The 25,894-nt window shown below is 50.1% G+C and overlaps 1 protein-coding gene across 1 annotated transcript in view; it reads left to right on the forward strand.

The window, feature by feature from the left end:
* LOC140899299 (uncharacterized) overlaps positions 1 to 25,894 on the forward strand; it is a 258,414-nt gene that overhangs the window by 230,819 nt on the left and 1,701 nt on the right. Inside the window, exons 44-67 of the mRNA XM_073314570.1 lie at positions 2,119 to 2,172; positions 2,556 to 2,663; positions 3,603 to 3,656; positions 3,822 to 3,875; positions 4,417 to 4,470; positions 5,319 to 5,372; positions 7,215 to 7,322; positions 8,043 to 8,096; positions 9,978 to 10,031; positions 10,433 to 10,486; positions 11,168 to 11,221; positions 11,591 to 11,644; positions 12,961 to 13,014; positions 14,690 to 14,743; positions 16,226 to 16,279; positions 16,373 to 16,426; positions 17,059 to 17,112; positions 17,929 to 17,946; positions 20,345 to 20,398; positions 20,649 to 20,711; positions 21,469 to 21,634; positions 23,033 to 23,139; positions 23,854 to 23,934; positions 25,050 to 25,238. Coding sequence (XP_073170671.1) covers positions 2,119 to 2,172; positions 2,556 to 2,663; positions 3,603 to 3,656; positions 3,822 to 3,875; positions 4,417 to 4,470; positions 5,319 to 5,372; positions 7,215 to 7,322; positions 8,043 to 8,096; positions 9,978 to 10,031; positions 10,433 to 10,486; positions 11,168 to 11,221; positions 11,591 to 11,644; positions 12,961 to 13,014; positions 14,690 to 14,743; positions 16,226 to 16,279; positions 16,373 to 16,426; positions 17,059 to 17,112; positions 17,929 to 17,946; positions 20,345 to 20,398; positions 20,649 to 20,711; positions 21,469 to 21,634; positions 23,033 to 23,139; positions 23,854 to 23,934; positions 25,050 to 25,238 — 1,704 coding nt within the window. The remainder of the gene's footprint in view (positions 1 to 2,118; positions 2,173 to 2,555; positions 2,664 to 3,602; positions 3,657 to 3,821; positions 3,876 to 4,416; positions 4,471 to 5,318; positions 5,373 to 7,214; positions 7,323 to 8,042; positions 8,097 to 9,977; positions 10,032 to 10,432; positions 10,487 to 11,167; positions 11,222 to 11,590; positions 11,645 to 12,960; positions 13,015 to 14,689; positions 14,744 to 16,225; positions 16,280 to 16,372; positions 16,427 to 17,058; positions 17,113 to 17,928; positions 17,947 to 20,344; positions 20,399 to 20,648; positions 20,712 to 21,468; positions 21,635 to 23,032; positions 23,140 to 23,853; positions 23,935 to 25,049; positions 25,239 to 25,894) is intronic.

Genomic DNA, 25,894 nt, shown 5'->3' on the forward strand with positions numbered 1-25,894 from the left:
CTCCAGTGTTGTCCTGGGGACTGTGGGATAGAAGGAAGCCTGGCTGTAGGTAAACACTGTGACAAGATGGCAGATGTTAGTATGGTAGGTCCTGGGCTTTTTTTGGCAGGGAGGCTAAGACGCCACCCCTTGCCCCTGCTCTTGGGCCGCTGAGGTCACAGAATCATAGAATATCAGGGTTGGAAGGGACCTCAGGAGGTCATCTAGTCCCACCCCCTGCTCAAAGCAGGACCAATCCCCAACTAAATCATCCCAGCTAGGGCTTTGTCAAGCCTGATCTTAAAATCCTAAAAGGAAGGAGATTCCACCACCTCCCTAGGTAACGCATTCCAGTGTTTCACCACCCTCCTAGTGAAAAAGTTTTTCCTAATATCCAACCTAAACCTCCCCCACTGCAACTTGAGACCATTACTCCTTGTTCTGTCATCAGCTACCACTGAGAACAGTCTAGATCCATCCTCTTTGGAACCCCCTTTCAGGTAGTTGAAAGCAGCTATCAAATCCCCCTCATTTTTCTCTTCTGCAGACTAAACAATCCCAGTTCCCTCAGCCTCTCCTAAGTCATGTGTTCCAGACCCCTAATCATTTTTGTTGCCCTCCGCTGGACATTTTCCAATTTTTCCACATCCTTCTTGTAGTGTGGGGCCCAAAACTAGACACAGTACTCCAGATGAGGCCTCACCAATGTTGAATAGAGGGGAATGATCACGTCCCTCGATCTGCTGGCAATGCCCCTACTTATACATCCCAAAATGCCATTGGCTTGACTCATATCCAGCTTCTCAGCCACTGTAACCCCTAGGTCCTTTTCCGCAGAACTGCTGCCGAGCCATTCGGGCCCTAGTCTGTAGAGGTGCATGGGATTCTTCCATCCTAAGTGCCGGACTCTGCACTTGTCCTTGTTGAACCTCATCAGATTTCTTTTGGTCCCCACTAGTGGCCCGGGAAGGTGGTAGAGGAGGGAAATGGGGGAGGGCTCTGGGTTTGCTCCTCACTCTGAGTCCCAGCCCCTCTCAACCCCTGTGGATTCTTACCCTCTTCCCCCTTAGGCGGGGTACCTTCAGTCCTTAGACTCTGCGGGAGGGTCTCCCTTACTTCAGTTCTCTGATCTTTCAAGTCTCTCAACACACCTCTAAGCTCCAGTCCTTTCTCCTTCTCCCTGACTGCCTGAAGCAGGGGGGTTTTATTAGGTTCCTGACAGGGCCTTAATTGACTGCAGGTTCTCTAATTAACCTGTAGCCACCCTCCCTAGTCTACAGGGAACCACGCCTTAATTAGCCTTGGGGTTATATATTACCCCTCTAGCACTCTACTACTGCTCCCTGGCTCTCCTGTATCACAACACATAGATTCATATTAATAGATTATAAGGCAAGAAGTGACCATTGTGATCATCAAGTCTGACCTCCTGCAAAACACACCATAGGACCTCCTTGAATTAATTCCTGTTTGAACTGGAGCAGATCTTTTAGAGAAAACATCTGATCTTGATTTAAAAATGTTTGGGGAAGGAGAATCCACCATGCCCCTTGATAAATTGTTCCAGTGGTTAAATGATCTCATTGTTCAAAATGTGCACCTTATTTCCAGTCTGAAATTGTCTAGGTTCAACTTTCAGGGCTAATATAAAGAGGACTGTGATTAATTGTTCTCTATGTCTATGTAGGACAAGAAGTAATTGGCTTAGTCTGTAGCAAGGGAGATTTAGATTAAATGTCTGGAAAAACTCTCTAACCATGAGTGATTAAGTTCGCACTAGTCTTCCGAGGGAGGTTGTGGAATCCCCGTCATTGTTGGTTAAGAACAGGTTGGCCATACACCTATTTGAGATGGTCTAAGTTTACTTGGTTCTGCCTCAGCGCATGGGGGCTGCTCTTGATGACTTCTCGAGGTCCCTTCCAGCCCTACATTTTTATGACTTTGTGGTGCCTACAACACCTTCACCAGAATTCATATCGCAAGCTGAAGAATGTTTTGCTGTAGCAATGAAGTCCATGGAGAGTCAGTGTGAGAGGCCTCAATCTTCAGGGACTGATGAGCATAGAGAAGACACACCTGGTACAGAACATGGGTGCTCACTGAACTGGGGCTAAAGAGTTTGCTTCTCCTTCTTTGCAGGGTGACATCGGGGATCCCGGAGATATGGGGGAGCCCGGGCCCAAGGGCGAAAAGGTGGGGAGATCTCTTCTTGTATGTTTTCCCGTTGAGACCCTACATTGCCACTCGTGGCCTGCTCAGCCCCTTTCTCTCACACACCTTAGTAAAGTGTCTATTGGTCCCCAGATGAGATGCTGGAGATGTGCCACGCAGGCTTACAGAGATGCCACAGGAGGGCTGTAGTTTTAAGGCTGAGATTTACGAATAAAACCAGGATTTTTATAATCCTCTTTCTTGTGTGTTAATGATGTAGGCCTCCATGCTTGGCATCTAAGATGAGTTTAAAACATGCATTAAGTGTTAATTTAGATGCCATTTAATTATTGGCTCATTTAACTGCAGTTGATTTTACTCATTCAGGTCTTTGTAGTAACACATCTGTTTCCACTAATGAACAGGGTGGCGCTGGCCCTGGGGGCCCTCCTGGAATGCCTGGACCAGATGCCATTATGGGAAAAACTGGTGAAAAGGGACTTAAAGGAGAGAAGGGGCAAGAAGGTTTACTGGCAAGTACAGCGAGGACTCCTCTCTCCATGTGGGTCACTGGGACCTGGCAGGAATCCCAGGATTTCCCATGAGGGTGGGAGTTTAGGTCTATCTCTGTATACAGGAGAGTTCTTGGTCACCCAGCAGGAAACTAGGAGTTTGTCAAGGACCATGCAAAACATTCACAGGGAAATTGGAAAGCCACCAGAATGGGAGAGGTTTATGTGATTTTTTGGTTTCACCAAATTAGTCCAATTTGGGGGTGAGGAGCTTGCACCTCCCCCCCTCCAAAAAAATACATGCATTTGTGAGCAAAAATGGGCTATTTTAACACATTTTCCTCTTTTTGACCAAATGAGATGGTGTCAGGGCTTTTCAAATTAGAAATTTCATTCTGACAAAGAGCAGTTTTCACACTGACATGTTCAAGGTGCTGACGTTATGCGCGGTTTTGTGCCAGAACTATCAGCTGGCAAAAAGTCCAGATTTTGAGCCAGAGGGTCACTTGACACACAACCAGGAGGGTTTCTCCTTTATGTGCCTTTAAGTCTCAGCACTAAAATTTGAGTCTCTTTCTCTGTAGCTATTTGAGTTCGATGGTGTGTCAATATCCATGCATGTTTCTTGCTCCCAGTTTAGAATATCTTGTCCCTGAGTCTCTCTCTCTCTCTCTCCTCCATGTGTGCTCTTGGGGTTGCCCATTAGGGTAATAGTTGGGTTTGCTTCTGGGCCCTGGGTTCCCTGTGAACCTACTGGAATGAGATTTCAGCCTTTCATGGGTGTTCCCTGTGGCACCGTGATCTGCGGGTTCTGTCGCAGTGACAGTTGGCTCGAATGAAGTTGCTGCTGTACAGGGCATTCTAGATTAATGCTGGATTCAGCAGCCAGTTCAAGCTCCGGTCTCAGTTTTCGGAGCTCTGTCAGGGTTCTAATAAGTAACACTTCTCTTCCTTCCACAGGGCCAGCTCGGTGTGATCGGTGTTGCGGGACCTGCTGGAGCCAGAGGACGAATTGTACGTTAACTTGTATTATTCCTCCTTCCTTTGCTGGTTGCAAGGTCTCTGATGTAGAAATCTGGGGGTCATGCATGTTACTTGACCATCAGGAGGCAACTGGCTGCTCTGTGTAAGTTATGGCTATTTTGAATGGATGTGATCTATTTTTTTCCTTCGTGACAGGGTGAAGCAGGCATCCTAGGTCCACCCGGGTTAGCTGGCCCTGAGGGAGAGAAGGTACTGAGAAGAAGCGATAAAGTCTGATATAACCTCACCCACCTCCACGCCATTGTGGTAATGAACTTTACGAGGTGGGAGAGCTGGCATTTCTGAAAGGTATTGGAGAGCTGTGCATAGTTTGGTGACCAGCAGAGCTGCTTTTCTGGGATCTTTTCAGGGCTCGGGAAATGAGTAAAACAGAGGAAGAGGAGTTTTCCATTCTTAAATTTCATTGGTTTCTCTATGTCACAAGAGGAGTCTCTGTTTTACTCATTTCCCGAGCCCTGATTTCTAGCCCTGGGATAACAGGAAAGGCTACCAGTGAGTTGAACTATGAAGGGAGGGTCCCCTCCTCCAACGCAGTCTGCCAGCTCAGCATTCCAGGTGGAGAGAGATTTTCAATGGCAGGCTTGTAACGCAGGCTGCCTGTGCCAGGGATCAATCCCCATCCCTTTGGGTTTGGTGATCAAAGGGGAGAGGGTGGGGGCAGCCCCACAAAGGTTTTAGTGGCCTAGGTTCCAGAGGGCAGGATAAGAACTATTCCCTTCTTTTTCCCCAGGGGGATCCAGGACCAAGTGGACTGATTGGCCCAGCTGGTGGGGCTGGATTGGAGGTAATTGTCACTGCAGAACCCCAGTGTGCTGTCTAAGGCGCGCCTCACCGTCGCCCTCTGAAATGAAAATTGGAAGAGTTCCCCCTTCCCAGCCCAGGCCAGGACTTTCAGAAGTAACTAGTGATTTTTGGATGCTTCATTTCTTGGGTGGCCAACTTGGGCACTGGAGTTCACGAAGTGCTGAGCACCCGCTCTCTGAAAACTGGGCCCCTTTCCTTTATGGTGTCTCAAGTTGGGCAACACAAATCAGTAGGCCTTTCTGAAACTCTGTTCCCCATACTTCAGTCATGTTTGTTTCCTAGTTGTCGTCTTACAGACACTAGCGCTGGGACACTGTATTTTACAAGAGCACTGTAATGGGCTGGCCTGACATCCCCGGAGACAGATATCTTCTCTTTATTTCCATATTTGTCCATGAGACTGATACAATAATGGATAGCAGCCGTGCAAGCCCTCCATCAATGTGCTTCTCTCAGGGAGCATCTGTGAGAGGGACGGGGCAATTTTCTTATCATGGGCTATTCAGTGCTTGACCTGCAGTGAAGGTGTGGTGGCATGGACCCCAGTGAAAGACAAAAACCTGAGTATATACCCATAGTCCCTAGTGTGCTTGTACTGGGTCACCCAGCCTGCACTGCCATATCCTCACTGACGCTAGATTAAAGCCAGTTCAGGTATGCCCACCCCCACTGTAATCACACCTTCATTTGGGGTGTAGTCCTTGAGACTACCAGCAAGGGTACCAGTCTCCATGGCACTATGTTTGGTAGTATCCTAATAAGAGATACTAATGAATGCATCAAACAGGTGAGAGTCAGATTCATGTTAATTCTTAAATGTTACTACAGGGAGTCCCTGGGGAAGATGGAAGAAAAGGACAGCGAGGCAAGCCAGGGCCTGCTGTAAGTACTAAATCCTGCTCCAGAGCAGAGGTTGGGGAGTGTTCAGAGATCAGGTCTGGTGTCATTCAAAGAAGCTCCCGACAAACAGCTGCTCTTTTAACCTGGCTCTTTAATACTTTATTCTCTTCCTGATTTCTTTTCTTATGCTTTAGTTTAATGGTTTGTTTGGTAGGGAAGCGGGTGCTGCTGTATGGAACCAACTCTTATCTGGACTGTCCCAGCTCTTGAGTGCAACAAACCAGTCTGGAATGTCACGGCAGCAGGCTTTGTTACATCTTTATTTCTACCTAGGCTGTAAACGGCCTTTTCACAAGCTACTTGGGGATTTTTCTTCTAGTCCTGGGTGAAATCAGAGCACTTCTGAAACTGGGGCAAGATGGAAACTAAGACTTTTTCAAACCTCAGAGGTGCTTCCAGGTTTGGGTTAGGTTTCAGGTCAGTTCTGAAGCATCCCCATGTCCCAGCCTAGGAGGCTTAGGACTGAGCTGTATAGAAGTTGTCTAGTTTCCAATGCAAAATGAAAAGTCATTGCAATGTTTTGCTTGCTCTAACTGAAATAATCTGCTCCAGCTGATGCTAATTGTATTACAGGACAATAGAAATTGGCCCAGTCTAGTATCCCTGACTTTTTGGTGCTTCAGAATCTAGTTCCAAATAGGACATTATTGTCCCAGCTCGAGACAAAATGGTTGTGTCTATGGTAATGCCACAATGCAATTCCTCTGAGAAGTGGCATTGTGAAAATGTGAAAGGATGGCCAGGAAGGGATCCCTTCTGGTAAATACTTTCCAGTCAAGTCCTTATTTCCTTGATTTTCTTGATTTCTACCTATAGTCAGCTAAAAACATTTTAAGTAGGGTTGCCTTTGCCAATAAGACACGTGACTAAGTGCTGCTGTAATGGAGCAATTAGTTACCAGTGTCTGTTGTAGAACACACACAATACATTTTGTTTAATTTTTGCTGTCGTAGAACAAAGATGCTTGAATTGTTGGGGGATCTGAAAGGTCACCAGAAATACACATCACAGATAGCCCAGTGTCCAGATAGCAGTGTCGTATTCTTAAAAGCGCTCACTGTCATCTTTGGTTCAGTTTAAAAAGGGCAGATAACCACCCTGCTTCCCTGCATGCACTGTATGATAAAGGCTGCAACCGATGACATTTAATGATTGCAAGGGTGCCATTTACAAAGCACTGCAGATGCACTAATGATGCTGTGCAGCTTAATTGAAGAAATAAATCTTGGTCCAGGTTCTGGGTTTCCCATTGTCTAGGTTGGCAACTCATCTCTCCATGACGACAAATGGTTTTTTAGTTCAATAAATTCCATTTGCAAAGAGGACATGAAATAAACTGTTTCAAATAAAAGAAAGCTTAAAAGATTTCTGAGAAATGCTGCTTAGACATTTTCAACAAAAAAACGCAGATAGGCTAGAGTTGGACATCAGTGAGCAACAAGGCGAATTTGTTGTTTCCAGAATATGTCCAGTTCACAGAGAGACCTGGCTCTGAGCTGTGAAGCTCCAATCCCGACTGAGATCCACAGCTGACCATCCTCGTAGCTGAGTGAAGTGTGGATCGTGGTCCAGCTTGGGGGCCCATCTGGATTCACCTGTTCTCTCCCCCTGTTTTGCAAGCCATTTGTGGCTTTTATGAAATGGGTCAAATCGTTCTGCAGGAGCTCTCGCTTTTGACATTTCCACAACCATGCTCTGCAGGAAGAGACAGTCGCGACCAGTGGAGTCTCCTCTCCATGCTCTCATGCAGTGTCACTGTGTTGGGTCGGGTTAGTGAGGCTATGTCCATAAGGTGACTGCATCTCCCTTTTCTGTGCACTCTAGGGTGCAGCAGGCTCCAGGGGTGAAAGTGGGAGCCGAGGACTCAAGGGCTTTGGTGGGCCTGAAGGACCCAAAGGAGATGCCGGGGGGAAAGGAGAGACTGGCCATCAGGTAACTTTACCCATCACCCTCCCTCCCGCCTTTGCAAGATGACTCCCCTTACTGCACCCTCTCTCCGTGCTACTGTACGTGCTCGGCTTGAGCTCCTAAACATCCACACATTTTGCTTCGCTCCCTTCACCCCTGACCCCAGAAGGAAGGTGCATGCAACAGGCACACACCCTGGGTTGCTTTCGTGCAGGAGGGATTTGATCTCTGAGTCCTACCCTGGGCCGTATGTGCAAAGTGGCCTCGTCCCTTGCCTGGGCTTTGAGCACATACGATGCGAGTTGGCTGCTTACAGCCCTTCCATGTGCATCTTTGGAGGCGACATGTGCAAACCCTATTCTTTGTGGACGCCACTAGCAGTCAGGATAATGATCTGCCACGGTCGCTATCAAGACAGAAGTCCAGGCATCAAACAAATACATTAATCACCTTGTGTCACTCTGGGATTTTCCATTCCGGAGCACAAAATGATTGATATAGATGAATTAAGCTTTATAACTCCCCTTTGAGGTGGGAGGCATTATCCCCATTTTACAGATGGGTAATCTGAGGCAGAGAGAGCCTGCATGAGTTGCCCAAGCTCACTCAGAAACAGGTCAGTGGCAGAACTGGGAAGAGAGCCCAGAGCTCCTGACTCCCAAGAATATTTAATCACTAGACTATCTTTCCTCTGATTCACCTGAAGCTAATGTCAGTTGTGTTTTTCTCCCCCAATGAATTCAGGGTTCTCGTGGGCCACCTGGAGAAGTGGGAGCAGCAGGGCTAAGTGGCATGGAAGTAAGTGGGCCTCTTTACTGCTTTTTGAGCAAACATGGAGCTTGTGGTTTGTGGCTGCCCTCATGGTGAGCCTGTGCTCAGAAGTATGAACAGGATTTGGGCATGGTGACGGGAGATGGCTGGGACTGTACCCAATATTTCAGAATGGTTAGGCGAATGGCCAAGTATGAACGACATTAAAGATCTGGATGATGGGATGGATTGCACCCTCAGCAAGTTTGCAGATGACACTAAACTGGGGGGAAAGGTAGATATGCTGGAGGGTAGGGATAGGGTCCAGAGTGACCTAGACAAATTGGAGGATTGGGCCAAAAGTAATCTAATGAGGTTCAACAAGAACAAGTGCAGAGTCCTGCACTTAGGACGGAAGAATCCCATGCACCGCTACAGGCTGGGGACCGACTGGCTAAGCGGCAGTTCTGCAGAAAAGGACATGGGGATTACAGTGGACGAGAAGCTGGATAGGAGTTAACTGAGTGCCCTTGTTGCCAAGAAAGCTAACGGCATTTTGGGCTGCATTAGTAGGAGCATTGTCAGCAGGTTGAGGTAAGTGATTATTCCCCTCTATTCAGCACTGGTGAGGCCTCATCTGGAGTATTGTGTCCAGTTTTGGGCCCCCCACTACAGAAGGGATTTGGACAAATTGGAGAGAGTCCAGCAGAGGGCAATGAAAATGATTAGGGGGCTGGCCTGGGGCACCTGACTTACGCGGAGAGGCTGAGGGAACTGGGCTTATTTAGTCTGCAGAAGAGAAGAGTGAGGGGGTGGGATTTGATAGCAGCCTTCAACTACCTGAAGGGGGGTTCCGAAGAGGATGGAGCTAAGCTGTTCTCAGTGGTGGAAGATGGCAGAACAAGGAGCAATGGTCTCAAGTTGCAGTGGGGGAGGTCTAGGTTGGATATTAGGAAACACTATTTTACTAGGAGGGTGGTGAAGCCCTGGAATGGGTTACCTAGGGAGGTGGTGGAATCTCCATCCTTAAAGGTTTTTAAGGCCCGACTTGACAAAGCCCTGGCTGGGATGATTTAATTGGGGTTGGTCCTGCTTTGAGCAGGGGGTTGGACTAGATGACCTCCTGAGGTCCCTTCCAACCCTGAGATTCTATGATATAAGCAGATTGCACTTGATAATGTGGAATTCTGTTGTACAGCAATGTGTCCACCACACTTGTAAATAGAGGGCATACACATGCACACACACCCCCATTAAAAGAACATTGTTATGATTGCAAAGCCAAGCACTCAAAAGCTAGGAAATATCAGAATTCTGGTTGCCCGCGCAAGCTTAATTTGTGCCCCTGTCTGCATATGCATTGTGATGTGACTTTAACTGCATGATCACAGGCTTGGTTTTTCCACCGGACTCCAGCCTCTTCAGTGCACAGGCTGGACCTGCTTGGGGATGAATCAAGGTTGTGCAGTGACAGAGACTGTCCCCTCCCCTGCCAAGGCTTCTTGTCCCAGTCTCTTTGCGCAGCCAGTCCCAATTCTCCCTCCACAGCCTGTCTGCTCATCGGATCTGTGTCCCCTCCTCTCCTTCCTTCCTCCCACCCCTTTTGGTTTTCAGTCTGTTTCCTTGCCCACCCATTCTGTCTCTCCTTGTCTCCTCAGCCAATGTCAATCTCCCCCGCACCAACTAGCTCCTAGACCCTGTCCCCCTCCCACCTCCATGTTTCCCGCCAGGATCCCGGGGGAGTTGCCCCTCTCTGTATTTACTTACCTGCCACTCAGGGGTGTTGTGAGGACAAAATCCATTCCTGATTGTGATGCACTAGGATAGGAGTGTGGTGAGGGCCATGAAGGGGTCTAGAAGGACAGGTCACCTGATATGCTCTTTAGGGAGATGTGAATGTAATGGATTGTTTATCTGTTTTTTCCTTAGGGCCCTCCAGGTGAGAGGGGAGAGCTGGGGGATCCAGGAGAACCAGGACGAATGGTGAGGGCAGAGAGAGGCAGGTGTGCCATGTGCCGGCTTGGAGCATGTCTGCTCCACCTCTCCCTGCAAGCATAGGTTTCATGCCTCCTTTTCTTCCCTGAAAGCATGACCCCAGCACCTCTTTGGGAGCAGGACTTGAAGACATACCTGGCCCCTATCAGGCTGGGTGAAAATCCCTGCGCGCTCTCATGGCCCTGCTCCACCCCTCTAGGCTTTTACAAGTCCTGCTTAGAACGGCATCCCAGTGTGTGTGCGCAGGGCTGGGGACAGAACTCAAGAGGGGAGGGCATTGGACTCCCTTGTGAGGGTACTGCATTAGGGAGCATCGCTGAAGAGACCCCCATCGTTGGGGAGCTTGTGGTGTTCCCGTAGAGACACTTCCTTCTCCCTTTTGACTTCAGGGGCCTCAAGGACAGCTGGGTCCGGAGGGACAGAGGGGTCGTAAAGGAGAAAAGGTAACTTCAGAAGGCCTTCTCTGCTCTTCAGATGGGGAATGACCCTTCCTCCCAGTGGAGCGCTCCGGTTGTACAATAACATGGCCTTGGCCCTACCGATGGTGTGCTCTGCGTCTCTAGAGCACTAACCTTTTGGGGTTCGGTGCCAGGGACTCTTCCGTCGGAGTAACAGGTGCCATTGACACATGGCTTCCTGCTGGCCACTCTTTCGTTTATATTGCTCCTTTCGCCCCAAAAGATCTCGGAGCACCCGCTGCTGAAATGCAGCCACCTCTGGGGCACACTGCAACGATGTGCAATACCCTAGGATGAGTGCAGTTGGCCCTGCAAGGGGAGAGCAGGTGAGCAGCCAAGTGCTGTGCAGTCTTTAGTGCCTCAGTTTTTCCTCCCACCAGAAAAGTAATGATTACAAATAGTGTCTCTCCCCCCCTCCCCTCCAGGGGCAGCAACTCGTCCTGACAGGAGAGTGTTTATAGGGAAAGAGGGGTGATTGCAGCAGCGTCCTGATGCTCTCAGCGAGAGGAGTTACGAGCTGCATCCCTTCTATCCCAGGGATGCTGTAGCAGGGAACAAGCGACTTTGGTTTCCCTTGGATAGGTAGGGAGGAGTCTTTGCCCCCTTTCTGGCGGTTCATCAGAACTGCTGGTGACTTGCCATGTGTGTGTTTGTCTGTTTCCTTAGGGGAACAGCGGGCGTGAAGGAGATCAGGGCCTCCCCGGCAATCCTGGCAGACGGGTAAGGTGGCATTATCCTCCCCGCCGCGTGCTCTATATCCACTGCTACCAGCTGCTCCATGCTGGTGGTCAACGCTAACCCAGCGCGAACGGTTAATTCCTCTCACTCCTGTGTGAGCAGCACCTAATGAGGGCAGTTTGCAAAGGGGCACCTTTGAGGGTGACGTGGGGATGGGACACCGCATCACGGGTTGTTTGGGATACTGTAGTGATGGGGAGAGGATACCATTGCCGGGGGACTTCAGCAGTGAGGAGCGTTAGGGGCGACCCCCGGGGGCGGGGCTGTTGTAGTGAGGAGCGGAGCTGAGCAGGAGACATCGTTGATTTTCACATTACTTTGTTCACGAACTCCAGTTGTCTATCGTTGCAGGGCAAGCGAGGCAAAGCCGGGCGCAAGCTCCCAAGAGGCCCCAAGGGACCCAAGGTAGGCAACCCAGCTGTTTCGCTTGTCCTTTCCCAGCTGTGCCAGGTGACAGTCCCGGTCGCACTTGGCCTTGACATGTCTAGCCTTGCCCAGGCTGCACTAGCCACTGACAGTGCTGAGTTAGCACGGACCTTAGGCTGGGTGAGTGCCCCACACAGCTGCTTTGCTAGGCAGTAGCATATGCATGGTTGTGTAGCTATCATCAGTTGGATGTGCCCAGACTCCGCTGGGCAGACAGATCCATGTGACCTACTTCTCCTTGGCCTGTCATGCCAGGGCTAAGTCTGGGTCCATTATAGGTTTCATTAAGTCACCTTGGATACCCAGGGAGCAAACTGGACAGGATTTTCCTGTCCTCCTGGCCAGGATTCCAGGCACCTAGAGGTCTCTGAATGGATTGGATTTGCTTTCTGTGAGAACCACCATGGAAAAGAGTCCACCCTTTCAACTGGTCCAGGTCACTGACGTTGGAGGGTGAGCAACACGCTGTGCCCTACAGAGCCCCTCTGGGAAAGGCTTTGTCACTGGCAACTGGGGGCTGCTTAGGGCATCAAATGAAAGGAGCTGTGGTGAGGATCCCCTTAGGTAAGCCAAAGGCAGTGCGTCATTGTGTCTATGAAGGGTCCTTAGCATGACTGGGCCTAGAGCGCCCACCAGCGGAGCTGTCAGAGAGCCAATGGGGCTCCTCAGTCTCTTCCCACACCCCTAATCTTATCACTGCTTGCGAGGAATCTAAACACTACTTAGTGTATTACAGCACATGCGAGTCCTGATTTGATAGCCCCTTATGGCACCAAGCATGTTAGATGCTCTTGCCTTCGCATAGGCCTGTCCCAGCTGGCGCGGTGTCTCTGAATTCTCGCTCTCTTTCCCCTATGCTGAGGGTTTTCACAGCAGTGAAACGGTCAGAGGCTGATTAGCATCACGGGAGATCCTGCTGAGAGCTGATCTGCCCATGTGGCAAGGGGGGAGGAGCCAGTAGAGAAACCGGAGGAGAAGGACCTTCCCTGCCTTAAGCTGCTCATGGAGCAGTGATGTATGGTGGAGCAGTATGTCCTGTTCCTCAGACTGTCCCCACACCTTGCATACGGTCGTCTGTCCCCACTCTTCCTCTGGAGAGGAATCATCTGAGGCAAATCCTTTCTCCTCCTCATACCTAAAGCATGGATCCCAGGGCCTTTTCCCATCTTTCTGGCACTTGCACCATCTCCGCAAGACTCTGCTTTCTTTCTGCATAAGAAACGCCTGTGGAATCGTTCCTACCTTGCTGTTCTATTATGACACTGAGAAGGGTTTCTCCTCCTTCTGCCTTCCAGGGCCATCCAGGTGAACCAGGGTCAGACGGACCACGTGGTCCACAAGGACCTTACGTGAGTATTTGCCACACAGATGGCCAGTTGGGATAGGTGTCTTTTCTGATCCTGCTCTTTTGCTGACAAGTTTTAAATTAAGATTGGGGTGGGTTTTTTTCTGAAAGATCTGCTCTAGGAATTATTTTGTGAAGTTCTCTGGCTGGTGGTACGCAGGTGATCCCACTAGTTGATCAAAATGCTCCCTTCTGGCCTTGGAATCTGTGACTCTTTCTAGACATAGAGCACATGATGCTGAAGAGCTTTCTAAGGGAGAGAAGGGCAGTCTTGTGGGTAAGGCCCTCAGGAGAGCAAAGTTCAAATCCTGGCTCTGCTACAAGGCTCTGTATGGACCGAAATCCTATATTGTGCTCAGCACTGTACAGCAGGGGAGAGTCCAGGACTGCTTGTCGCAGGGAGCTCTCCCAGCACTGTGGGGCTGATTCTTCTCTTGTTGGCTTGACACCCTTGTAATGCCACTGACTTCAGTGGAGTTACTCCCGATTCCTGCTGGCCTGAGAGCAGGATCCAGACTAGCACAACGGGGCTCCATATAGTCAGTGCATGCCCTTTGATGGTGCAGTATCATGTCTTTAGGCTGGAGCAGGGCAGCCTTCACTCTGTGTGAGCTTCTGCTTCCCAGTTGGGAAGGCAAAAGCTGCCTCTTTGACATCCAGCTGTTGCTATGGCAATCCCTGTGATCTTCATGTTTTGTTCATCTACAAATAATCAGACATAGGACTGGCAAGGACTGCCTGGGTCAAGTCAAGTTCTCTGCTGATGCAAGCACCCTATCATATAATCCTATTAATACATTTATCATGCCCAATCTTAATATTAGTTAGATTGGTTGCCCCCTGGACAGGTTCATCCTATAGAAAAAAATTCCGGAATCAGTTAAGCATAAAGGTCTAGACTTTGTAGGTATTTTGCCTATTCAATCTTACTTGTCCTTCCAGAATCTAACAGTCCTACAATATCACAGAGCTGGTCAGATAATTTTGATTAAAATAAAATCATGATGAAAAACAACATTTTGTTATAATCTGTGCAACTCCCGTCCCTGAATTTTCTGACCACCCATGATGTTTGAGAAGAACATCTCAGCCTTGGGATGGATCTGTCAGGCAGGTGATGTAATCACATTCCCAGAAGAAGTGCCCTCCGTGAACACAGCACTTCCAGGGAGGGGACCAAGATGTGGCGGCTAGAGTTGGTAAAAAAATATATATATATATATATATTTTTTAGATGGTGTGTGAATTTTAATTCCTTTTTTTTTTTTACAAGTTTTTCCAAATGTTGAAAAACTTTTAAATGTTTTGTTGAATTTTCAATCATTTAAAAAAGAAAGAAAGAAAGACAGAAAGAAAAGTCCAGCAGTTCTAGAGCTGGTTGAAGAACTTGACAAGTTTTGATGAGAACTGTTGGAAAAAATGTATTTTCCCTGTTGAAAATCTTTGTTCATCCAAAAAAAAAAAGTCATTGAAAATGGAAAATTCATAAAATTTCATGCAGCTTTAATGGCAGCCAGCAGTAGTTGTTGGGGAAGAGATGCTCATGAAACACGAGGCATTCAGCCCATCTAGAAGTGGTGTTGCCTTGCAGAGTTCTCAGCAGCAAGTAACTAACTCAACAGTAGTCAGAGTGTCATAGTTGATGGAGATACATGGGTGCTACATTTTTCCCCGCACAGGGGATTCCTGGACTGAAAGGGGTGAAGGGAGACCAGGGACCAAGAGGCCAGAAGGTATGTAGGGTTCTGTTCTACTGATCACTTGGGCACTGTGTTCTAGTGGGGGCTTTGCATATGTGGAGTATGACTCTGTTAGCTTAGCCACCCTGCTTCTTTGCACGTTGGTCTAACTCTTTCCATGAGCCTGTAGATATGCACGTGTTAGGCTCCTCCCTTTCTCCCTTGCCTGTTACCTGTCTTACCCTACCCATCATGTCAGCTGGTGGTTGAAACCAAGTCTGAGGAGTATAGGATCACTTAATCCCCACATCACCTCTTCCTAAAGCTTCTGATGACTTTCACATGTGGGTAGATAGTCTCTTTGTGCACTGATGAGGTGTGTGATTTGCCCATGGCTGAAGAAGCCCACGCATATCTTGATGGCCCTATCTGCCAGCTTTGATACAGGACATAAGGTGTTCCCCAGTGCCAGTCAGTTGCTCATGACCTTCAGAACTTACTGTAATAAATAAAACTTTTAAATGTAACAGAACCTAAAGCATTGTCAGTAGGGCTGATTGGGCAATTGGTTTGGTTTTGGTTTTCACCATGAAAAATTTCAGTAAACAATATATATATTTTTAATTGTCATCCAAAATTTTCTTGGAAAACTCCTTGGGTTTTCATAAAAAAGCTGAAAAAAATGGTTAAAAACCAAAAATGTTTGGATTTTTGGTTGTCAGATTTTTTTATCACAAGAATTTCTATTTTATTGTATAGTGCCATTCCACGCCCATAAAAAAAAAAAAAAAAAACCAACCAATCAAACAAACAAAAAACCAGAAATCCCCTGAAAAACAAAAGCGCTTCTCCAGAAAATTTTCAGCCAGCTGCACTTATCAGCATCACAACACTGGTTCACCATGCTTGGAAATGTCTGGCCCTGCTTGGCTGATGTGTGTTGGACATGTCGCTGTTAGCGCATCTCTTCTCTCAATGGGATGAGTGTGAGGTTCTTGGTCAGACTATCAACGTAAGAGAAAACCCCATGTAATCAGGAAAGTGGAACAAAACTAGGCCTACTAATTTCTGCAGTTTTCCTCCTCTCGGTGTTTGAGTTTGAAGGAAGGGCATTTGTCTTTTTTTGCATTTGTGTGGATTACGCATCTAGGGAGGATTTTGAATCTCTTTAGGGTGCTCACCAATCTGATGATAACAGCTGTATAGGGAACACGATCAATATTTATCAATACTTTGTACTTAAAATATACAGCAAAACCTGTGCTGATGATCATCTGCGTTAACTCCTTTGGTTTCAGAATCTCCTGTCCTAACAGCCAGCAAAACCTCAGACCTTGGCTGCCATAATGAGTTGTAGTAACTGACATTAGTAAGGTTCCCTGTATCTAACCTCCATGCCAGCTCGCCCTCCATCTCCCAGAAACTGATTATTAAAGGGCTGCTAGAACCTTTCTTACCTTCCTGCGTCTCAGCTGTAGGACTATTGTTTTGTTGTCTGTGCTGTTACCAATTCCCGCCCGTGATTGACTCTTCTAGGGTGAGAAAGGCAGCAAGGGATATCATGGCCCACAAGGAGACGATGGCTTTAAGGTATGTATAGTGATTTCTTTCTTTTCTTTCCCTTCCCTGTCCTGCGTCTTTCAACTACTGTGGTGCTCACTCAGTACCTTTCCCACCTCTTAGGGCAAGCAAGGACCCATAGGTGCACCTGGAAGGTCAGGATCAAAGGGAGAGCAGGTAAAGGACTTTAACTTGTCCTCTCCTTGTGTAGATTGTTCTGCAGTCATGTGCAAGCCCTGCCCCCTGCTGGCTTGCACGGCTGCTTTCAGGCACCAGCTGGTAGTTCCAATATTGGGGAAGCGATGAATTCATCCAAAGGTAAGTTCCCAGCTTGGGGTGGACAAAGGTATGCAGGCAGAAGTGACGTTACTGGAGGGAGGGAATTGGAATTTGGCTTGGGTGGATTTTTGGCACTTTTTGGTTGCTGTTGCAAAACCTGCCTCTTCTCTGCAAAAGACCCTGGAGAGGTAGAAAAATAAGAAATGGCTTTGGTTGTGTATCACAGCGTGTGGACCCCAGCGCTGCAAAAGGATAGGGAGTCACCGACAGAGAGGTATAGTGGTTAGAACAGGGGACTGGGAATCGGGACTCGGGTCCATTCCTGACTCGGACTTTCTGTTGACTTTGGGCAGGTCTTCTAATCCCATTGGACTCCATTTCCTTTTTATACTCCAAATAAGGTTGGGGTCAACCTCATGGATGTAGTGAGGTTTAATTATTTAAAGTACAATGGGATCGTCAGCTGAATGTGGGTTTTTCCCACATTTTCCTGCAATATGTTGTCAGCTGAGCTTGTGCCATTTTTTCAGGGTAATATCGGCCCACCTGGACCACGGGGATCTTCCGGCTTCCCTGGAATGCCAGTAAGTCCTTCGCTGTCCCAGAGGGGTGCATGTGACGGGACCATGTGATAGATGGGCAACCAGCTGCTTCGCACACTTAAATAGATATTCTGGTTTACAGCTGCCCACCAAAGCCGGCTGAAGTAGCATGACTAGTTACATAATAATAATTATTGGGACAGTTCAGAATGACTCAGGGAGCCCTCCCCAACAGCACTCCCCTCCGTCACAGACTTTCCATTCCTTTCCATTGTTCCTTCTGAAACTACTTTGTTCCCTCTCCCAAACTGGACTTCTCCTCCATCTTCCTGTAGTATGGCAGGCTTGGTGGGGCCGTTCACACTCTCGCTCTAGACTGTGTGGGTGGATGGGGTGAGTCACGTTCTGCCAGGTGAGATAGATTATGTATATTGGGTTTTAACCTCACAAGTCGTCAGAAGCCTGGGATTCCCTGGGCTCATTGTGCTTTGCTGGTAACAAGCGATGCAGTGACTGACACTTAATGGGGCAGCTCAGGACTGGGCACCATAGAGATGTGAAAGGGATGGCAGTAGGGCCCAGTGGACAGAGCACTGGCCTAGGACTCAGGAGACCTGGGTTCTATTCCCTGGCCTGCTGGGTGTCCATGGCCGAGTCATGTCTCTGCCCCATGCCTCAGTTTCCCCACCTGTAATGATACCCCCTTTGCGTATTGCTTTGAGATCTGATGAAAAGTGTTTTATTCATATTATTCTATGTCTTTATTTATTGCTGCAGTGGTTATATTTCTTCCCAAGTCAGTGTATATCTTCCAACTCCGAGAATGTGGTTTTTTTTCCTCTCTCTCTTCCCTTCCAGGGCTTATTTGGACAAAAAGTAAGTAGGACGTAGTGTTATCTTCTGGGACCTGACTGTGTCCTAGCTCTCTCCTCTGAACATATCCCATCCCGCTTGGCTATCTCTGCCCATCTCCCTCCACCGAGCCCAGTGCACATAGATCCAGTGTCCGATGGGGGAGAAGAGACTGTTATGCCAGATCTGCTGCCAGTAGAAAGGGCTCAGGGAAAGCTGGAGCAGCCTGCTGCTTTTTCCCCAGAAGGCCCTAACACTTGCGCTGATTTGTGCATCTCCTCAGCTCACAATCTAGCTGGCCCTGGGCATCCTCTGCCCTTAGAGCCACGTGTGTGGAAATGGCAGTCAGGGACAAATTCTGGCTACTGGAGCCGCTGAGATCTAATCCTGGCTCTGGGCACCAGCTGCCCGTGTCGCCTTGGGCAAATCCCACAGTCTGTCTGTGCCAGTCTCCCCTGGTGCAAATGGGGGTGAGTGTGCCAGGGTTAAGTAGGTGGCCTTTGAAGCTAAAAGGTCTGATCCTCAGCAATGCTGCCTTAGGGGCCGCAGGTGTTGTGACCCAGTTTCCTCAGTAATAGGTTCTGCGTTGGGCTCCCTGGGAAAGGGTGAGGCTGACTCTAGCTTTAACAAGAACCCTCAGCGAAGTGCGCTGGGCAGGCTCTTGGCTGCACTGCCGCAGCCTGACAGGGTGGGAAGATGGGAAGGTTTGAGAGTCGGGTCAGGGATCTTCTGGGGAAGCTGCACTTAGGAAGGAAAGTTTTAGCAAAGCCTTTGATACGGTCTCCCACAGTATTCTTGCCTGCAAGTTAAAAAAAAAAGTATGGATTGGATGAATGGACTATAAGGTGGATAGAAAGCTGGCTAGATGGTCGGGCTCAACAGGTAGTGATCAATGGCTCAGTGTCTAGTTGGCAGCTGGTATCAAGGGGAGTGCCCCAAGGGTTGGTCCGGGGGCCGGTTTTGTTCAACATCTTTATCAATTATCTGGATGATGGAATTAATTGCACCCTCAGCAAGTTCGCAGATGACACTAAACTGCAGGGAGAGATAGCTACGCTGGAGGGTAGGGATAGAGTCCAGAGGGATCTAGACAAATTGGAGGATTGGTCTAAAAAAAATCTGATGAGGTTCAACAAGGACAAGTGCAGAGTCCTGCCCTTAGGAGGGAAGAATCCCATGCACCGCTACAGGCTGGGGGCCGACCAGTTAAGCAGCAGTTCTGCAGAAAAGGACCTGGGGATTACAGTAGGTGAGAAGCTGAATATGAGTCAGCAGTGTGCTGTCTTTGCCAGGAAGGCCAACTGCATATTGGGCTATATTAGTAGGAGCATTGCGAGCAGATGGAGGAAAGTGGTTATTCCCCTCTATTTGGCACTGGTGAGGCCACATCTGGAGTATTGCATCCAGTTTTGGGTCCCTCACTAGAGAAAGAATGTGGACAAATTGGAGAGAGTCCACCTGAGGGCAATGGAAATGATCAGGGGGCTGATGACTTACGAGGGGAGGCTGAGGGAACTGGGCTTGTTCTTCTGCAGAAGAGAAGAGTGAGGGGAGATTTGATAGCAGCCTGAAGGGGGGTTCCAAAGAGGATGGAGCTCGGCTGTTCTCAGTGCTGGCAGACCACAGAACAAGGAGCAATGGTCTCAAGTTGAAGTGGGGGAGTTCTAGGTTGGATATGAGGAAAAACTTTTTCACTAGGAGGGTGGTGAAGCACTGGAATGGGTTACCTAGGGTGGTGGTGGAATCTCCTTCCTCAGAGGTTTTTAAGGCCTGGCTTGACACAGCCCTGGCTGGGATGATTTAGTTGGGGATTGGTCCTGCTTTGAGCAGGGGGTTGGACTAGATGACCTCCTGAGGTCCCTTCCAACCCTAATATCTTATGATTCTAAGGAGTAACCAGCCCTCCTCTTCCTCGCCTGCATTTTGAGGGTTGGGTCTCAGAAAGTGGGGCCCTGCACCGCGTGGGGCCCTGTGCTGCTGCGCTCTCCAGGCATGCGAAGGGGGCAAACAGAGCCACATCTGCATCCGACAAGCACGACATTACAAGCCATCCCCAGCCCTGGTGGGAAGCTGTGGCAGAGCCTGTTTCTAGCCTGCAGTGTGTGTCATGCAGGGATGGATGGGGCCTGCCCTGTGCTCGGCTTCAGCGTCGTCGTCCCATCTCTTCCGGCGATGCTGCTCTAAGAAACAGCCAGCACATTCCAAAACGCCCCCGTAGTCTCCTTCAGTCCCTGCAGCTCGTCCCACACGCCTTCACCCTGGAGAAGGGAGACATTTTGCCCTGGATGGACTGATCCACTAGGGGAGCAGGCCCTGACAGAGGGAAGAGCAGGGATTCCTAGTGCTTTCTCTGGGACAGGCTCCGGCTGCAGAGCATCTTTGCGACTGTTTATTGGTTTCTCCTCTCTCTTTCTCACATTAGGGACTTAAAGGTTTCCAAGGCCTTCCAGGACCCAAAGGCGAGCCAGGCCTGCCTGTAAGTTAAGCGGATATTTACATATCCCCCGTCCTTTCTTTCTCAAGCAAGAGAGAACTTGCACAGTGCTGCTGACAACCGATGGAGGTGGGGCAGCAGCCTGCCATGTACCTGGGCAGAGCTGGACGGTAGCAGGGCTGGAAGGGACTTCCCGGGTCCTCGCCTCCAGTCTGCTGCTGGCTCAGGCCACCGTTGCTGCTCTGTGCAGAATGCCGAGAGGGGTGCCAATGTTGTTGTCGTTGTCGTCTAGGGTGCGCCTGGCCTTGCCGGTCCCAGGGGACCCTCGCTCAACATCTCCATGGAGGAACTGGAGGTGAGCGTCGTGGGTGGGGGAACACAGCCATCAGGTCTCACACAGCATGTGACGGAGGCTGCTGCTTTGGTGGGGAGAATGTTTCCTTTCCCAAAGCTCTGCTTAGTCTTGGCCTGATGGGTGCTGTGTAACTAGGACAAAGTGGCACCTGACAATGTATGAGTGATGTGCTGACTGTTGTTGGCTGCTTTTGCTTGGGGGTGGGGAAGGGCGGGGTGTTCACCTGCACAGGCTTGCTCAAATATAAAATATACGGTAGCTTAATCCAGCGCTAAGCTAGAAGCAGGAGAATTGAGGGCCCCGAACAACCAGTGGCCTGTCTCTCCCCAGGTTTGCATTGCAAGTCTTAAATCACGTCCCCCCTCTTTACACTGCTTTCCGATTTCCAGCCACAACAGAAGAGATTGTAACTTCGCTCTTCTTTGGGCAGGAGAAGGCTTCCTCCAGTGAGGAGGTGTCTCAGGAAAAACCAGCTGAGCCTGTTGGTCACTCCCCAGAAAGCATAACCAGTCAGCGCTGCCGTGTTAGATCACAAAGACCCGTGGATATACTGCTGACTTAGTGAGGAGGCATCTACTTAAGCATGCCAACTTCCTCTCCTGCCTGCCCCTCTTATTATTTGTATTCCAGTTGAGATCAGGGCCCTATTGCGTAACTAGACCAGACAGACATTGGGTGCACTTGGGCAGTTCCTCGCTGCCTGGGGACAAGTGAGGGAGATTCAGATTACTTTCTATATTTCTTCCACCCCTTTTAGCATCTGATTTATTCAACAAACAAACTGAACTACACCTGGGTGTGGGCTCTTCTGGACAACTTGGGTCGTGAGCTGAAGCTCCTGGTAGACCCCACAGATGGCACTAAAGACAATCCAGCTGCCAACTGCAAGGAGCTCCTGCTGGCTCAGCCTGACCTGCCTGACGGTACCAAACAAACAGCACCGTGCCCTTACGGGAGTGGGGTCCCGGTCCGGATGAGGTCAGGGGTGGACTGGTGTCCTTCCAGTCCTCTCTGAACTCTGCTTGGTAGTTCCATTAAGGAAAGATCACCACTGGCTTGTAGAGAGAGTTCATGCAGAGAGAGTTCATACTGGGGAGGGAAGCGGCCACAGGGCCTCTGCTCTTGGTTTTAAGCAGAAGTCATTAGTCCTGCACCCTTCCTGAGCACTGAGGTTCACCAGTGAGCTGTGCCCTGCCCCGTGGGAGGTGAATGGGCCGGTGGTTGCCCCATGGTTAATCTCTCAGAGGAATTTAGAGCCAGTGCACTCAGCACATCCGTGTCCAGCAGAAAAGAAGGGTTCCTCTGTGGGTGGTCTGCCAGAAATGTCAAAGCACCAGGAAAGTAAGGAGATGGTCCAGATAACCTCCTCTCTCTGATTCTGGATTGCACACACGGCCCCTGGCCCCTCTGACCTGCTGTCTCTAAAGCCCATTGACCGACATCTCCTTCAGCCAGATCCTCGTCATGTCTTCTCGGTAGGAGAAAAGATGAGCTGCTGTCCTGTACGAGTGGGAGGGTGGGAATATCTCCTGTCACATCTGCAATATCACAGAGAAGTTTTGCCCTTGTGCTCGGGCAGGCTCATGTTTTCCTGGCACCGCACTCAGGGTGGGGCGGTGTGTTGACGTCCGCCATCTTGGCTGACACAGCGGGAACTCAACTGGGGCCCTCACAGCTAAACGGCTGAGTTGCTAAATGTCAGTGGCTGGGGCTCGTATCCAGTTTGGATCAGGCACCGAGGGGGATGTGTAGCTGCTCACATGATTCCTTTGGACTTAGGGGGGGCTGAGGGCCACAGCAGTGCAAAGACTGGATGCGTTCCTGCGTGTCATCTTGGCTCACTCACTGGGGACTGAACTAAAAAAAGCAGAACTCGAAGCCGGAGCTGCTACAGCTTGAGCTTAAAAAATAAGTGGGTTACAGTGTGAACATGATGGCAGCGTGGAACGTCTTTCTTACTGCGGAGTGAATGCCTACATCCCCTGCCATCAGGCTGGTTGCTGTTTATTAGGCTTTTGTAGTCCACTATGGGGACCGGCCTGTGATGGGTTGGCTGGGGCGGGGAGTCTGGCTGTGGTGCAGGGGCGCGTGACGTGACCGGGAAGTCAGCATGATTTATAGCAAACTGAGACCTACATGGTTAAGGGCCTGGGGTGGGGAATGCAGCAGAGCACATCACAGGACTGTTTGCTCTAGTGGGGACGCCCTAGTAACAGGCACTACCCTAAGCGCGCGCTTGTAAATGAAAGCTAAAGCAGCCTCCTCTCTTCCCAAACACGAGCGACTCTGGGTGACCAGCTACTTGCTCTTCCCCCTTCCAGGTTATTATTACATAGACCCCAATCAAGGCAGTCCGCAGGACTCTCTGCTGGCCTTCTGCAACTTCACGGCAGGGGGAGAGACCTGTATAGCGCCAGTACGCAATCAGGTATGGCAGGGGGTTTGCAGCACTGGGGGAGTCTGGCTGCTTTTCTCAGGCAGCGGGACTTGCAGAAAATCTGCTTCTCTGCAATGCGGCTGACCGTGGCAGAGCCATGCATGTGCGGATAAGGACCTGGGAAATGACAGGGAAGCCAGGGTAGAGGTCCAGGAATTGGGGGGTGTGGGGGGAGACTAATAGCACATCAGGGGCAGGACAAGAGGAGAACAAAGGGGAATTAGAGAGGAGGTAAAGAGGGATGTAGCCTGGAACCTTCGCACCAACGATCAGCCACATGTAACTTGCTTCGGGTCTGGTTTGTGCTGACAAAGCCACAAAGAGTGCAGGTGCCTTGTGATCAAGGCAGAACCTGCAGTCTTTTTCTTTAGCCCCTCTGGGGGTGCTTAGGGGCATACTGCTGCCTGGGGGTGAAGATGGTCTCTGTGTAAACCCCAAGAGTGAGCAGAGGGTGGGAAGAGGTGGAGCCTTTGTAAACCACAATTATTACTACACACATGCAGGCCCAGAGCACGGCTCTGCTGAGATGCCTCGGTGGGAGACAAACGCAGGTTGCAGTTCCTGGCCAGAGTTATTTGCTGCCAGGAAGTCCAGTTCTTTAACCTCAGACACAGAGATGCAAGTGAGACCTGAAAGTCATGACAGGCGGTCAGCTCATCAGCCGCATCTGGGGCATCTAACTGTGGCAACGTTTTTAACCCCCAGGTGCCTATCAAAGCCTGGCTGAGAGCATACCCCTCCAAGGACACCTTTGTGTGGTTCAGCACCCTGCCTGGGGGCTTCCAGGTAAGTTCTTTTCTGCCCTGTTGCATCAGGGATGGCCCCATATTAGCTCACTGGCATGGCATTTCTGTGAGGCCTGGCTCAATACCAGGAGCGATCAGAGCGCTGCACACAGGGACGTTTTAATAGCGGACACAGAACCTGCTGTTCTCATTCTTGGCACGGTCTGTAGGATCAGGTGGGTTCTAAGGAAGCTCTTGGTAACTCTTGAATCAAGCTCTACTTGAAACAGAAATTAATCCAGGGACGTCCCGGAGCCTGTGTTGTACGTAAGGTCAGACGGGGTGAGCACACTGGTCCCTTGTGGCCTTACGGCCTATGAAAGCTGCTCGCATGTTCGCCGCCCCCCCCCCCCCGAGCCTGTAACCACGAGGGGGAGTGGCTGGGACAGGGGGTTGGGGTGTAGGAAGGGGTGAGGGCTCCAAGGTGAGGCTGGGGATGAAGGGTTTGGGGTGTGGGAGGGGGCTCAGGGCGGGGGTGTGGAAGGGAGTGCGGACTCTGGCTGAGGGTGTGGGCTCAGGGGTGGGGATGAGAGATTTGGGGTGTAAGAGGGGGTTCCGACCTGGGGCAAGGGGTGGGATTGGAGTATGGGATCCAGCCAGGAGGCACTGACCTCAGACAGCTCCCAGTTGACGGCACAGTGGGGCTAAGGCAGGCTCCCTACTTGCCCTGGCTCTGTGCAGCTCCTAAAAGCGGGTGGCATGTCTCTCCCCTAGGTGCAGGGGCCAGGGGCCTCCGCCCCACGCACTGGCTGCACAGCTCCCATTGGCCAGGAACTGTGGCCAGTGGGAGCTGCGGGGATGGTGCCTCACAGAGCCAGGGCAGGCAGGGAGCCTGCCTTAGCCCCGCTGTGCTGCCAATCGGACTTTTAACAGCCTGGTCAGCAGGGCTTTTCGAGCAGGCACTCCCATGAAAAACTCAACACCTGACAACCCTAGATAATCTCAGAGTGGGTTAAATGTGGGCCTTGGAAGAGCTGGAATTCCTCCTGGCACGAATGGTGACATCCTCTCCGTCAGGCTCGACTCGGGGGCTTTGCTGCAGGTTCAGCATTCTAGGAGCTGCAGTAGGCCCGCTCCTCCCTGAGCTGAACCCCCTTAACCCTCTTGTCGCTGCAGCTGGACTACCAGGGAGCCAGCACTGTCCAGCTCCGCTTCCTGAAGCTACACAGCAGCCTCGCCACCCAGAAGATGTCGTACTCCTGCAGGCCCGACTCCAACGGAGGAGAGCCGCAGCTGGAGAAAGACATCAAGTTCCTAGCAGACTCCAGGGAGCAGAGCTACTTGACCACGCTGCCAGGCTGCATGGTAAGTGGAGGGGGGCAGCAGGAAGCTGTGCCAGTAGTTTGAATCGGGTGTGTTCTTAGCGGAAGCAAGTAGGTTGAGAGAAGTGGGGATTCCCGCAGGGCAAAGGCCTTTCCGGTGGAACCCCTTGTAGTTCACACCCAGCAACCACTGACAGACCTTCCTGTAAGATTAAAGCCTGTTTTCCCAGCTGCAGGGAGAGGGGCTTCGTGCTGGTCTCGAAGGTAGCCTTGGGAAGAGGTGATAGGTGCCAACTCAACGTTGGCCACGCACTGTTACACATTACCCATGGCTAGGTGGAGCCCATGTAGTATGGATGCTTGCCCCCTCCTGCCCCGCAAGCAATTCCAGTTGGGGAGCACATGCTAATGTATTGAGAAAATTAGGTGCCAGCTTCCCTTTCACAGTGTCTTTGTAGAGGCAAGATACTGTTCTCAATAGACTCTGATGGAGATGTTTTACCCGAGAGAGGCCACATCCACCCAAATCCAAGGTCAATCGCAATCATATTTTTCAGCTTCAAGGGCCTCACGTTGGGCATTTAAATAAGTGGCTTGGTCTAGGGGAGACCCCAGCCCCCCCATATTGGCTTCAGGTGGCACTCAATAGCTCTGCCCATCAGGCCGTTTAGCTAGAGACCCAACTCCAAGCAGTCCTGT

This window comes from Lepidochelys kempii, chromosome 16, assembly GCF_965140265.1.
Source record: "Lepidochelys kempii isolate rLepKem1 chromosome 16, rLepKem1.hap2, whole genome shotgun sequence".
Lineage (NCBI taxonomy): Eukaryota > Metazoa > Chordata > Testudines > Cheloniidae > Lepidochelys > Lepidochelys kempii.